The sequence below is a fragment of the Papaver somniferum genome, chromosome 10 (assembly GCF_003573695.1).
Source record: "Papaver somniferum cultivar HN1 chromosome 10, ASM357369v1, whole genome shotgun sequence".
NCBI lineage: Eukaryota > Viridiplantae > Streptophyta > Magnoliopsida > Ranunculales > Papaveraceae > Papaver > Papaver somniferum.
This window is the reverse complement of record NC_039367.1, coordinates 73,346,977-73,360,128: the sequence shown is the minus strand read 5'-3', so window position 1 is coordinate 73,360,128 and position 13,152 is coordinate 73,346,977. Positions and strand designations below refer to the sequence as shown.

Genomic DNA, 13,152 nt, shown 5'->3' with positions numbered 1-13,152 from the left:
AATCGCCATTTAAGTACTATCTCACAAGAAATCAACCTAAGATATTAATATTAGTTCTTGTTATATCTTCAAATCAAGATTTCGATTAACAAGTATTGATTTACGACATTGAATTAATTGAAGTTCTATCAAATCTGACTTGATCAATAATTCTTGAATTACCTTATAACAGAAGTGAAGGACCTTTAGAATAAACAAGAACTGTAAATCAAATCTAGATACAAGTTATGAATCTAAACTAGAGAATATAGGTGAACCCCGTGCTTCACGATCTTCGTGTGAAGTATTTGAAGTCTCACCCTTGTTTTTGAATAATGGGGAAGTGGAAAATGACCTATGTAATGGAGAGGGAAAAAAAAAACGATTTTTCACAGAGATAATTTGTTATGCTACACGAATCTTGTTTTTATAATGATTGATCAAAGATATGTTTCTTAAAGTTTAACATGATTTTATTGCAACCCAAGATAACTTCTCAATTACTATAACAAAGTTATTTCCTAAAATAGGTTAGGACTTGTTTGTAACTGAAGTTCTTTCCCTGAGTTAGAAACTTGTAGAATAGTGCATCAAGTAATTATAATAAGTAAGAACTTTTAGAGATAACTTTTAGCTTGTCATAGTAAATACAATATTATCTTGGTAAATTAAATAAATACTTACTAGCATAAAGTGTATTTACGTAAGTTGTATTTATCTCTTAATAAAATAAAATTGATTAGAACTTAGCTTAGGAAAGAATACAAATACCACACGATTAAGAAACTCGGTAAAATATGGCAACAAATTGTGTATGGAAGAGTAGTCACCCTGCCTAAGAAAGAAACCATCAAAAACTTGACTAAAAGGGATTTTATTCACATTTTTTGAGGTTGAGTTTGCGAACTCACGCTTTTAGGTTCCGGAACTCAATGTTGCAGAAGAGTTGAGGAAATTTTCTCTCTCTTAAACCCGAAATCAGTTTATAACCACATTTTTTCAGCTTTAATAAATCATTCATAACTTCTTTGTTATAACTCGGAGTTGGCTGATTCTTGACTCGTTGGCTTCGTCTTTTCATTCACTACAAGATGACGACCTTTCCAAGATCAATGGTCATTCTCAATAACATAATGGTCTCAAATGTCCTCCGGTGTATATACAAAAGTTCATTTACCATCATAGGTTTTGTTCCAAAGAGTGAGAACTTTGTTAGGACAGATAAAATAGAATGAAAACGAATTTGAAAGGAGTGACCAAGTCTTCGTGACCCACCTCGATGAAACTTCTTCAAATTGATGTCTTCGTGCGATCTTCAGTTCTTCATTCGTCTTAAGTAACTCGGAAAAATTCTATGAATTTGCTACCTATTCAATTTCGAACCCAAACGACTTTAATAGACTAATATCAAAAAGTAGTTTTGGCATTTAAAACATTATAACATACTTAAACGTACCAAGATATGCAGATTCAACCCAGCATTCACTCAAACACATTTTATTTGGACCTTGGACCAAACGAAAAATCCTCCTTAAAAAATCTAACTGAGATCGAGGGTTTCGGTTCTGTCGGCTCTGGAGTGGCCACCGTTTAGACCCGTAGATTCATTGCTAAAACTGTCTCAGCCATTGGATGGTTGGTTCTGTGACGGTACGGTTCCTTATGTCGGTTTCGGTTCAGGTTAGGGCGTTTCAGTTCAGCCCTGATTTCAAGCCAGAGCAATCAAGTGCCCATCGCCATCAGTTTATATTTCTATGAAGCAGAACTGAAATATGGATGAAGAAAGTGCGAGTAGAACCCTAGCTCCCTAGATTACTAGTTACGATGAAGAAGAATTCGAAAATTACAATTCGATGGACGACATCCATGATGAAGAAATGGATTTTTATACACAGTGGGAGAAGAAAAAGAAGAAGAGGAACACGAAATGGAGGTATTAGAAGTAAAGGGGAAAGAAGAAAACTAGTAACAGAGTCGAGGCTTCTTCCAAAGGAGATCATCATGGACACCCTATCATTGTTACCAGTTAAATCCATTTTAAGATTCAGGTTTGTTTAAAAGAACTGATGCAGTCTTTTCAGAATCCCTAATTTTATTACAATGCATGTTATATTGAAATCCTTGGTTCTTTTAAATGCTAGATCTGCATTCAATCTGAACCAAAGTTGATATGCAATTGATCAGATTGAAGTGTCTCCTTTGAGAACTTTAATGCAGGTAAGAAGACTGGAGGCTGGATGTTTAAGATTCTGCAGTGGAATTATCTATCCAAGTGTGCTTGTCTTCGCAATGCTATAGTTGTGATTGTTTGTTAATGTGATACAGTTGTTGCTTTGTTAGTAGATAACTATATGTTTTTGTGACCGCATGCTTATACAGAAAGATATATGCGCCTGCCAAGAAGCAGAAGCTGGAGGTGGATCACTTAACCTCTGATGTTCAGGAAAGATTTAATACTCACAAAGAAGCACCTAAAGGAACCCGAGGTGATAATTTTCACTTGCATTGTAAATTAGACATGATTTGGTGCTTTTATTAACGCGTTTTGTAATCTCATCTCAGGAAGGAGTAGTGGGCCTTTTGTTTCTCTCACAGAAGTTGAAGAGAGTCAAGTATCTCTTGCCTTCGCAAAGTTCAATAGGTAAGAAGAGAAGCTTCATGTTTTAATTCGCTGTGAGTGGAATTGTTGCTGATATAGATATCATGTACACGAGCGCTTATCTTTGCAAGTTGGATGTATATTCTTAACCAATGGGATAGTTGTTGGAATTTGGATGATAATTTATATTCTTGGAATTTCGTTTTGCAGGCAGAAAATCTTGGTTACGCATCAGAATTCTAACATTGAGATTACAGGCCAAATTTTGCAGTGCCTGAAACCAGGTGGCTGGTTGAATGATGAGGTATTTTTTGCTCGTTTGGACTTTGGTTACCTTATTTGCCGAATCCATGTGACTTCGTTTTACTTACAATTCACTCCTGGGTTACCAATTGAAAATATAAGGAGAAGAGTTTGTGTAAGATTCATGAATTTAGTTTAGTTTGCTGAATATGCTTTTACTTTCCTCGTTTGTAGGTCATAAATGTCTACTTTGGATTGTTGAAGGAGAGGGAACAAAGAGAACCAAAAAAGTTTTTGAAGTGTCATTTCTTCAACACCTTCTTCTATACCAAGGTTGATTTCCTTCAAGTCTCGCCTACTTTCTGCCATTTCCTCTCCATTCTTCTTATTCATCAACGGTGTTCGTCATTGTGTTTCTTTAGCTGATTAGTGCGCGGGATGGTTATGACTTCAAATCTGTCAGAAGATGGACTACTGAAAGGAAGATAGGGTACAGACTTCTTGAGTGCGACAAGGTTAAATTGCTACTCCACCTTTTTATTTTTATACTTTCTTTTTGAACTACTGTTCTCATTGCAAGCTTGGTTAGTCTTTGAATTAAGGATCACTCTTGTTGTTTCTGCAGATTTTTGTCCCTATCCACAAAAACATGCATTGGTGCTTGGCTGTTATCAATAAGAAGGACCGGAAGTTTCAGTATCTTGATTCACTCCAAGGCATGGATCACCAAGTTCTTAAAGCCCTGGTGCGTGTTTAGGGTATATAAATGTGGTTCTGATGTAGAAATCTAGTATGTTACGAACTTAAGTGGATTCTGTATTGGTTCTTCTTTTGATATTTTTGTTCACTTTGTTGCTTGTGGTTTCAGGCTAGATATTACATGGATGAAGTAAAAGATAAAAGTGGTGAAGACATAAACACAAATTCTTGGACATTGGAATATGCTTATGACATACCTCATCAGGAGAACAGGTACGTTTCTAATATTTGGATTCATGAAAACGAAAACTAAATATTTGAGCTTTCTCCAGATGTTTTGTTTGTTTTGTTTGTTGCCATTTTTATATTAGCACACCAGAGTCTTAGAATGATTACTGCTTTCCACTGATAGGTCAGACTGTGGCATGTTCATGATCAAGTATGCTGATTTCTACAGCAGAGGTCTTGGGCTCTGTTTTAGTCAGGTATTTCAGATTTCCTCTACTGCTTGCATTGTTGTTGTTATTACCTATTAAGTGCGGCACAAATATCAAGTACTCAGTATATTGATTTGGATCACACAATATCACAGCCTGTCCATACATCTATGAGATATGGATTAGCAGTTCAATGTAGTTTAGATATTTTATGTTGAGCTGAATATTAACTGTTTGGATATGTTATCATTGTAGAAACATATGCCCTATTTCCGTAAAAGAACTGCAAAGGAGATACTTAACTTAATAGCTGAATGAACACGAGCTATCAAATTGACATCCTACCACCATGTTGAAGTGAATTAATTGGAGACCAACTGATCTGTAAGAACAAGATATGCAAGGGACGATTGGAATATTGATCTTAAGTTTTGAAATGTGATGATGATATTGGTTGGCGAACCTCAAATGGCTGATTCCAAACATTAGCATTTGGGTGGTAGTAATTTTGTATTTAGCATTGTTTCTTTTTTCTCCAGTGACTTCTTACTGAACACACTAAAGCAGTTGAAAATATAAGCGATTTTGTATATCGGATAACGTAAGTTGGCATGTCTTAGACTTTGGGTTTTAAGTTTGTCTGTTGTTCAGATAGGGTCGATATATGTGGATGAAAGACAAATACGTAAATCTTGGCACGCTTGAATGTTCTAATGACATACCTCATCAGGATTATGGGTATGTTTTCTATTTTTATATATTAGAAACTTGAACTTCCAGATGTTTTGTCAGATCGGAGTGTTAAGAGTGACTACTTTGTTCTGTTGACAGGTCGGACTGTCGCATGTTCCTGGTGAAGCATGCTTACATAACAGATAAGTCTATGACTCTGTGGTTTACCCAGGTAAATCAGGTTTATTCTCCAGCTCGCGTTTTCGCTGTTACTTGTTACGGCCAAGGGATTCTGAGTACTCAGTATATAGAATTGGATCAGACAACTTACCAACACTTGTATGAAATAGAGACTGACAGGTTTAAATTAGGTTTCTTATGTCGAGCTGAGTGTGAACTCTTCGGATATGTTCTTATTGTAGAAAGATGTGCCCTGTTTCTGAAAGAGAACTGCAAAAGAGATCCCGATGTATGTACGTCAGAGTCAAGATAACAGAAGCAAGGGTTGAACATGGTGATGCGAAGTTTTAAAATATGGATGCACATAATGGAACCCCATTTGGTCCGCAGATTCCAAGGATTGGGTATTAGTCTTCTTTTTGTGCTTGCAGTTGTTAAATGAATTTCTTGTCCTATTTGGAATTCTGTTACATCCTGGACATAGATATACTGCTATAGATATGACTGATCAAATCTCTTGCATTATTGCTGGTACACAAAGAACAGGTTCAGAAAGGCATAACTGAATTATCGGTTGCGCATTATCAAAGAGTAAAACCAACATAAATAATCACATCATCCTTATTAGCTCCTTGACTATCAGTTACCCGGTCAGTTAAATTCATGCGTGCTATTATGTCAAACCAGGATCTGTACGACTGGGTCATTTGAGAATCATCACAATCTCAAAGGAAAAGGTGTTGAACAGATTCAATTGCATTATTGCTAGGAGGACATGATGGGATTATGTCATGGACAAATCTGACGATCCTGTCTTTTACAGATAGGCAGTTGTGGACACACTTTCATAAGAATTTTGGCCTTTTGGGGGTGGTAGTTTTGCCTTCCAGAACTGAGACTAATGGAAATTGACAGGACCCGTAATGAGCTCGGAGTGTTACTGCAGCAGAAACAATTTTATAAGCACTTTTTATACGAAAAAAATAGATACCTCTATCAGTTTGCTTCTTATTCCAAGGACATTTACTTTGTATGGAGTTAAACCTATCATTTCGCTTTTTAGGCATGGGAAAAACAACTAGATGTTAGGCAAAAGTGCCCTACATAAATTGGATCCAGTTTTACCAGGTTGATTAAATGCTTACTCTTCCATGCAGTTAGCCTATCATAAAATTAGTCTTGCAAATGTGATGTCTTATTTTTTTCGCAAAAACAGAGGTACACCTAAGTATTTGTCCTTAAGAGCTAAGGTAATGATATTTAGGATACTTTTTAACACTATACTTCGAGGTAAAAGAATATAATGCGGAAAAACAAACAACACAAACACCAACGTGGTTCCACGCACTTGATTCCCCCCTTTTTTTAATAGGAAAATTGATATAAATTGGCAAAAAGGACTACATGAGAGTTTTATCCTATTGGATCAAGGTTTGAATCCAGTCAGGGAAATTTTTGAAATGTTGAAAGCAAACAGATTGAGATCTTGCAAACTTAGATAGACTGTCAGCTAAATGATTCGCATCTCTGTGCACATATGTGCATAACCAAAATGAAAAGGAACTAAGAATGTCTACTGCATCACTTATTATGTTTTGTGTTGTCCACTTCACAACAGTGTGTAAGCCATTCACTGCATCAATCACATTAAGGCAGTCACCCTCCAAGTGCAGCTTTGTCCATCCTTTTTGCTTTGCCCACAAGACTGCATTCAACAAAGCCTGCGCCTCTGCATGCTCAGGATCTATTGCACTATCTGCACCTCCTCACAATCAATCACAGTTACCTCTTTGCCTCCAAAAATCTTCTTCTACATCATACCAATACTTTAGTTTCCTTGTTAGCTCCACAGCCCTGCTGTCATTGTGATCTCTAATATTTCTAGTAAGATTAGATAACTGAAATTCCAAGTTAGCAATTTGAGAATTAATATTACCAAAGTGTTGACAATTCCAATTTTTGAGAAAGTATTTAGTATTATGAAGACAATTAGCAAGAACAAAGCCAGCAGAACCAGAAGTATTACCTTTCCATTCAGCTTTGATTAATTCAGAGCAAGTAGGGTCTCTAAACCAAGATTTATTCACTCTAAAAGGTTTCTTAGTGTTGCATTCCAGTTTGCTAGTGATTAACATTATTGGGCAATGATCACTTCCTATGAAAGTTAAGTGATATAAAGCAGCATTTGGATAAATATTGAACCAGTCATAAGATATAACAGCTCTATCTAATCTTTCTAAAATTAGATCATCTTCACTCCTTCTATTGGTCTAGGTAAAGGGGTTCCCTATATATGGCATACTGGTAAGATTATTATTATCCAAAAGAAGATTATTAGCATCAATATCACTTTGACTATGGGGATTTCCACCTTCTTTTTCATTATGGTGCAAGATGAAGTTAAGATCACCTATGACAATCCAAGGATTATTATAGGTTATCTAATGTTTCTAAGGTGGTCCCATTGATTTTCTTTATCATAGACATTTAGGGCACCATAAATACATGTCATTAAAGAACTGTTATTCAGACTATCAAGCTTAACAATGCAGTTAATCATGTTCATCTGAGCATCAATAATCTGCAGATCAATGCCATCCTTCCATAACATACATAAACCTCCAGAAAGACCTACAGGATTTAAAAGAGTCATATTGGGATATTTGAATCTTTTCAGCAGGTAGCTCATATTTTTAGATTGATTTTTGGTTTCAGACAAAAAGATTATGTCAGGGTTTTGGGTTTTTATGAGCATGTTAAGATGATTTCTATTATTCTTGTTTCCAAATCCACAGACATTCCATGATATGATTTTCATATTTGCAGAAAAATAAGACTGACTAATGAAAATTTTATCAGAGTGAGAGTGCAAGAAATAACTAATGCAAAGATTATGAAAAATATGCAGAAAATTCAAGGTTATGAAGAGTTTTTTGTATTTTACCTTATGTATCCCCTTAGTGTTTCCAGAATGTTTGTCCTCAGTTGTGAGTCTTTCTGTAGCTTGTGTTTCCAACTGTTCCCCATCATGAGAGTGACTACTTGTGCAAGATGCATCAGATTCTTGAGGAGCTGTAAGTCTAAGTCTCTTACCCAATCTTGTAGAATCATTTTCATCATCCTTTTGAGCTGAGTGATCTATCCTTGGTGCTAGAAGAATACCATCCTTTGGAGGAATTAAACTTGTTCTTTTAATCTCCTTATTCTTGGAACAACTAGGTATTATATTGTTCTCCTTTCCATCCTCTAGAGTCTTCTTATTGGCAGTATTGCTTACTCCAAAAAAGTATGGCTTATTGTGGGCTTTTGTTAGGAAATCTGTTGCTGCCTTGCAAGCACCCTTAGTATGCTTGATGATGTAGCAACTTGGACAGATGTTATGGGGTTGTTTTTCATAGAAAAACTTAATCCATCTAGTACACCTTGCATTGATTTTTGCCATTGCTCCTCTTCTTAACGGATAATTTATGTCTATGATGACATATACTTTGACTCCATCTTTGTCCACAGGAATTGCATCCTTAGGTTCAATTGCAATAACCTTTCCCACCAGTTTTCCAATTTTTGTAACATAAATTACATTCAAGTGTTCGGGCAGCAGTTTTTTGAGCTGGAGTCAGAAGCATTGATGATTCCAATCTAGGTCTTTGTAGATAACTTCAGGATTGTAGTGATGCAGGATAACTAAATTTCTGTTTATACTCCATGGCCTACTTATAAAGATATTATTTTTTGTTTCCTCATCTTTGAATTTGAAAACCATTATGTTTTTGTCGATTTCTACCACCTTCACTTCTCCTTCTGGGATATGTGACCAAGAAAACTTGATGTGATGCTCCACTGCTTTAAAACCCATGGATCCCTCCTCCATGATAATCATACCAATAAGGCAGTTATCCCAATCCCCTAAATCTTCATTAGTAACCGCTTCCACTTCTTCCTCTTCCTGATCTAAAACCAGAGCTGCTTGTTTAAACTTTTTAGCTAAGTCAATAACTTTCTCATTATTTCCTTCAGCCATTGTACTCTTGATTGTTAAGCTATTTTCCAGTTCTTTTGTGACCTCAATATTTTTGTTTAATAATGAGATAACCCAATACAATTAGGGTTTCCTTTCACATTCAAAGATATATTCTCACAATATTTTTGGAATGAAGATATACGGTGGTTACTACTGAATTGTCTATTTGCAGTAACAAACCATAATACAAATATTCCATGGAGAAAAATCAGGAGATTGTTACCAAGATTGCAGCGACTTTTTTGAAATTCAAATTTTCTTCTCTTCTACCTTTTTGGCCTTTGACTTTCTAGTTGAATGGATGTGGATCGAATCTGACTGAGTCGAAAACTCTCATGATGGAGGAACAATGGTGACACCATGGCTTCAAAAAGCCTCTTAGCTAACAGAGAAAACGCTGTAAACACAACAATGTTGAAGGAAAACGCGATTAAGGAGAGGACAATCTGTAAACACATTAGGGAAAATTGAAAGTTAGTTGAGATCCATTTTTAGAATGAAACTTTAACTTTGTTGATGAGAAAAACAAGAGAAAGTAAAAAGAGAACTAATTATAACATTAAAAATGTATTTTAGATCAATAATCAAGATTTGAATGAGAAATATGCATATGGATTCAAACACAAGTTAAAAAATTATGGACAGTAAGCTAGCATTCAGAGACAAGGATGAGAAAATCAATTTTTTGTTTACTGAGTTGGCATTTTCAAAATCACCGATTCGCTGGAGAGAGAAAACCCTCTCTTAATACTCTTGATTCCCTTAGCTGACATCCTTTACACCCAAAAATTGCTTTATCCTCAGCGAAGACTTTTGATACCTATATGCCTGTAACAGACAATTATATTGACTTCCCTTTCAATATGTTTCAATGAAGGTTTGGAAATCTGTTCACAGAAGACAAGTCTAGTATACCTCACGGATCCGAAACAGTTAAACTTCTCATCAAATAGAAATCTAGATCAACCACCTCATAAGAACAATCCAAACAAATCAAAGAAGAGTTTAGATATCTATCTTGTGGAATCACAAAGTCTGGGATGAAGAGAACTTTGTGATTTCTAAATTTCTGTCTATCTATCTATTTTGTTCCTGATCTAAAGCCTGTGAACTTCAATAATCAGTAGAACAAGGTCCGAATACAAGAACTATCAGGTAAAAAGATAGTCTGATCGGGCTTCATGAATCCCAAAGTGAAGTTTTCAAAGTCGTAACCCAATATAATTCCATATAGAAACCTAAATTATAAAGGGTTATGCAACTAGGATACAAGAGTGTCAAGGATTGAGAATCCAGCAGTAAGAATCTTTCTATTTATTTATTTTCAAGGCTACATGTAGCTTTGAATTCAAGCTAGGGTTTCTTGGAACCCAAGCTAACACTTTGTAAAATTCCAAATTAGGAATTTATGTAAGCATACAAAAAGGTTGCTTTGAAATTACACATAAGAATATGCACTATAGTTTGGACAGTATGAAACGGTGCACAATAATAGTCTATAGAGACAAAGTAAGGTCGTGAACTTACAAGCAATAATAGTGTTCAAAAACACTCAAGACTAGATAATAATCCACAAGCCCAAAGAGATTTTTTGAATAAAATTGTCTTACAAGTGTATATGAGAGACATATGAAAAACGAGTTATAGTCGCGATCAAGGTATGAAAAACGAGTATAACTAAACCTTAAGAAGTTCGTATACTTTTCCCTTTGTACTTAATCTCCGCAACTAGGTTAGATCGACCAAGTATGCATACCCTTGGCAGTTGCGAAATCAGATCAGTCAAGTATGCATACCGGGTATGCGTACCCTTGGCAGTTCGCCAAGTCACATCAAAGGGGTGTGCATACCGGGTATTCTTACTCTTTACGATTCCCGAACTCAGACCCACTAAGTATGCATACCAGGTATGGGGATCTATGGTTGTTGGCTAAGTCAGATTTTCTTGGTATGCATACCAGGCATGGGTACCTCCAAGTAATTCGTGTGTTTGCTCTCATATTTAATTTAGAAACACTCCCAATATTTATAGTGTACATATTAGGTGTGTCCTAAAGAGCTCTTGAACTTTTTACTTGAGCAATTTTTCAAATATCAATTTAAACAAGAATATTTTGTGAATAATAAATTGGTATAAACTAAGATTGCTAAAGATCTATGAACACCCATTGCTCGAACCATATTTAGATAATTTAAACAAGACTAGCTTGAATTCAAATTTTTTTCTTTGCAATAGTTAGTATACTAAAATCATACAACATAGTCTTATAAGATAGAATGGTAGATGCAATGAGTAAATATGATAGGTCAGTCTTCACATTACTCTTTGTTGACGAAGTTCTCGCAAATGCATGTCTTCGTTTGTTCTTCAATCTTCGAGGGTATTTGGTGATATATGATATTCAACAATCGTGCTATAATCCTAGTCCAAGAGATGACTTGATTAGACTAGAATCAAGATATAGTTTCATACATCTTATATTGAAAACAACCTAGAGATAAAAAAAAATTGTAAGTTCGATCGAGCGATGCTCTACCGGTTTATAGATTGTCCAAAAAATCTACCAAAAGTTTGAGTTATGCTATTTGACTTCAAGAAAACCTACGCACTCATCTTCAAAGAACAAATGACTCATAGAAGGACTAGTTCTAATAACCTTAATACCCAAGATTCTTAGTTTTAGTAGATCCCTTACAAATTATAAACAATCATGGAGATAAGGGATCTTCATGTCTGAAAAGGAGAGGGTACCTAGTACATCACCAACTTTTTTGTTCATGAACCTGTATGGATAATTTTTTGAATAATCAATACATATAGATCTCTAGAATAAGATCTTTGTTCGTGATTGTAAACTAAAAACATGTTTGTTTTCTCCTGACTCACCTGACTCGTCTGGATCTGACTGAAATCGCCTGACTCATCTGGATCTGACTCACTATGTTTATTTCTTGAGTCAGATCTGACTCAAAAATATGAGTCAGTGGTTGGTTCCCATGAGTCAGGGGTATTTTATTTCCTAACTCAAACGGGTCCGAGTCAGGGGTTAGGTCTGACTCAGATCGCGAGTCAGATCTGACTCAAAATAAAAAACAAACGATCTGACATCTGACTCAGACCGAGTCAGATCCAGACCCTGAGTCAGCAGAAAACAAACATGCTATAAGGTTAACCTAGTATGTACCTGAACTATACAACAACCAAATTCCAAGAACAAATCTTATAATCTATTTTTTAAGTTACGAGTTTACAAAAACAAGTCTTGTGGGTTCTTAACAATTGAGCTAAGACTATCTAGGTTAGTTAACGTACTACTTGTGATATTTTGTATACAATATAATGCGGAAAACAAATAACACAAGACATTAGAATTTTGTTCACGTGGAAAACTACAATATAACAGAAGAACCATTGGACCCAGTTCAGTTTGAACACTACACTGTATTAATCCTCTACAAACACTAGCTTACAATAAGACTTCGGACTGGAATGTAGTTGACACTGAATCAACCCTATGAGAAACTCAGTTTCAGTCGTGCTCCTTACTTCTCTTGGATCTATAAAGACCATACATACTTGATTGCACTAGCTGACGTCCTTTACAGGCATATGAGTTGCTTCATCCAAAATGAAAATTTTAACTAATATTACTTTAACAAATAGTCTATTGATTTTCTTCAGATATAATTCAGTCGAGGTAATAGAAATCTGTTTGCTTAAGAGGGATCTTCAAGAGAAAATAAAATATCAAGCAAACCTCAACAATTAGGATATCTTACTCTATTCAAAAGGTTATGGAGATTCCTAACCGATTCTACCTCACAAGAACAGTCCAAAGTTAGTTTGGATATAAATCTTGTAGAATTACAAATTCTAAGACGAAGAGTACTTTGTAATTTTTATTCATATTATTGCTCAATCAATAGTTCTTAAATGGTTGGACAACATAAAAGACAAAACTTATAATTTACAAGAACTATGATGATCAAGATATATTTCTAATATCAAGAACTTTCAGGTAAAACTTAATCTGACAGGGATTCACGAATGCTTAAGTAAAAACTTCAAGAACTCGTACTTTAATACAGTTTTACAAGGAAACTTAGGTCTTTATAGTACAACTTTAGTCGCAACTAGGATACATCGTGCCAGGATTAAGATTCTAGGTTACATATATCCTTTGTTTTATAATGATGGACAAGGATAGGTTACTTATAATTAAAGAAAAGTCGTGAACTAGTTTCCATGTTTACGAATTACATTGATCCCAAGCAAAATAAAACTTCTAAATATAGATGGATTTTAAAGAATAAAAATCATG

The 13,152-nt window shown here is 35.2% G+C and overlaps 1 protein-coding gene across 5 annotated transcripts; it reads left to right on the top strand.

Moving 5' to 3' along the window:
* The first annotated feature begins 1,718 nt into the window (after positions 1-1,718).
* Positions 1,719-5,331, top strand: LOC113315083 (ubiquitin-like-specific protease ESD4). 5 transcript variants are annotated; one of them, XM_026563398.1, is made up of 12 exons: positions 1,719-2,027; positions 2,359-2,465; positions 2,542-2,620; positions 2,789-2,882; positions 3,056-3,154; positions 3,244-3,336; positions 3,447-3,566; positions 3,690-3,793; positions 3,933-4,005; positions 4,213-4,695; positions 4,789-4,861; positions 5,052-5,331. In XM_026563398.1, the coding sequence occupies exons 1-10, from the start codon at positions 1,804-1,806 to the stop codon at positions 4,273-4,275; spliced, it is 1,056 nt and encodes a 351-aa protein (XP_026419183.1). In that variant the 5' UTR covers positions 1,719-1,803; the 3' UTR covers positions 4,276-4,695; positions 4,789-4,861; positions 5,052-5,331. The 5 variants fall into 5 exon arrangements, with proteins under 5 accessions (XP_026419183.1, XP_026419184.1, XP_026419182.1 ...); XM_026563400.1 differs by adding an exon at positions 2,121-2,251 and having other exon boundaries at positions 1,889-2,027; positions 4,789-5,331; XM_026563401.1 differs by adding an exon at positions 2,197-2,251 and having other exon boundaries at positions 1,898-2,027; positions 4,789-5,331.
* Positions 5,332-13,152: the final 7,821 nt, after the last annotated feature.

Bases quoted from the DNA above. Each gene is read 5' to 3' on its own strand.
- LOC113315083 (XM_026563398.1), top strand. From the start codon at position 1,804: ATGAAGAAGAATTCGAAAATTACAATTCGATGGACGACATCCATGATG. The intron at 3,155-3,243 runs GTTGATTTCCTT...GTGTTTCTTTAG, and splicing joins ACACCTTCTTCTATACCAAG to CTGATTAGTGCGCGGGATGG. The intron at 4,006-4,212 runs GTATTTCAGATT...TTATCATTGTAG, and splicing joins TTGGGCTCTGTTTTAGTCAG to AAACATATGCCCTATTTCCG.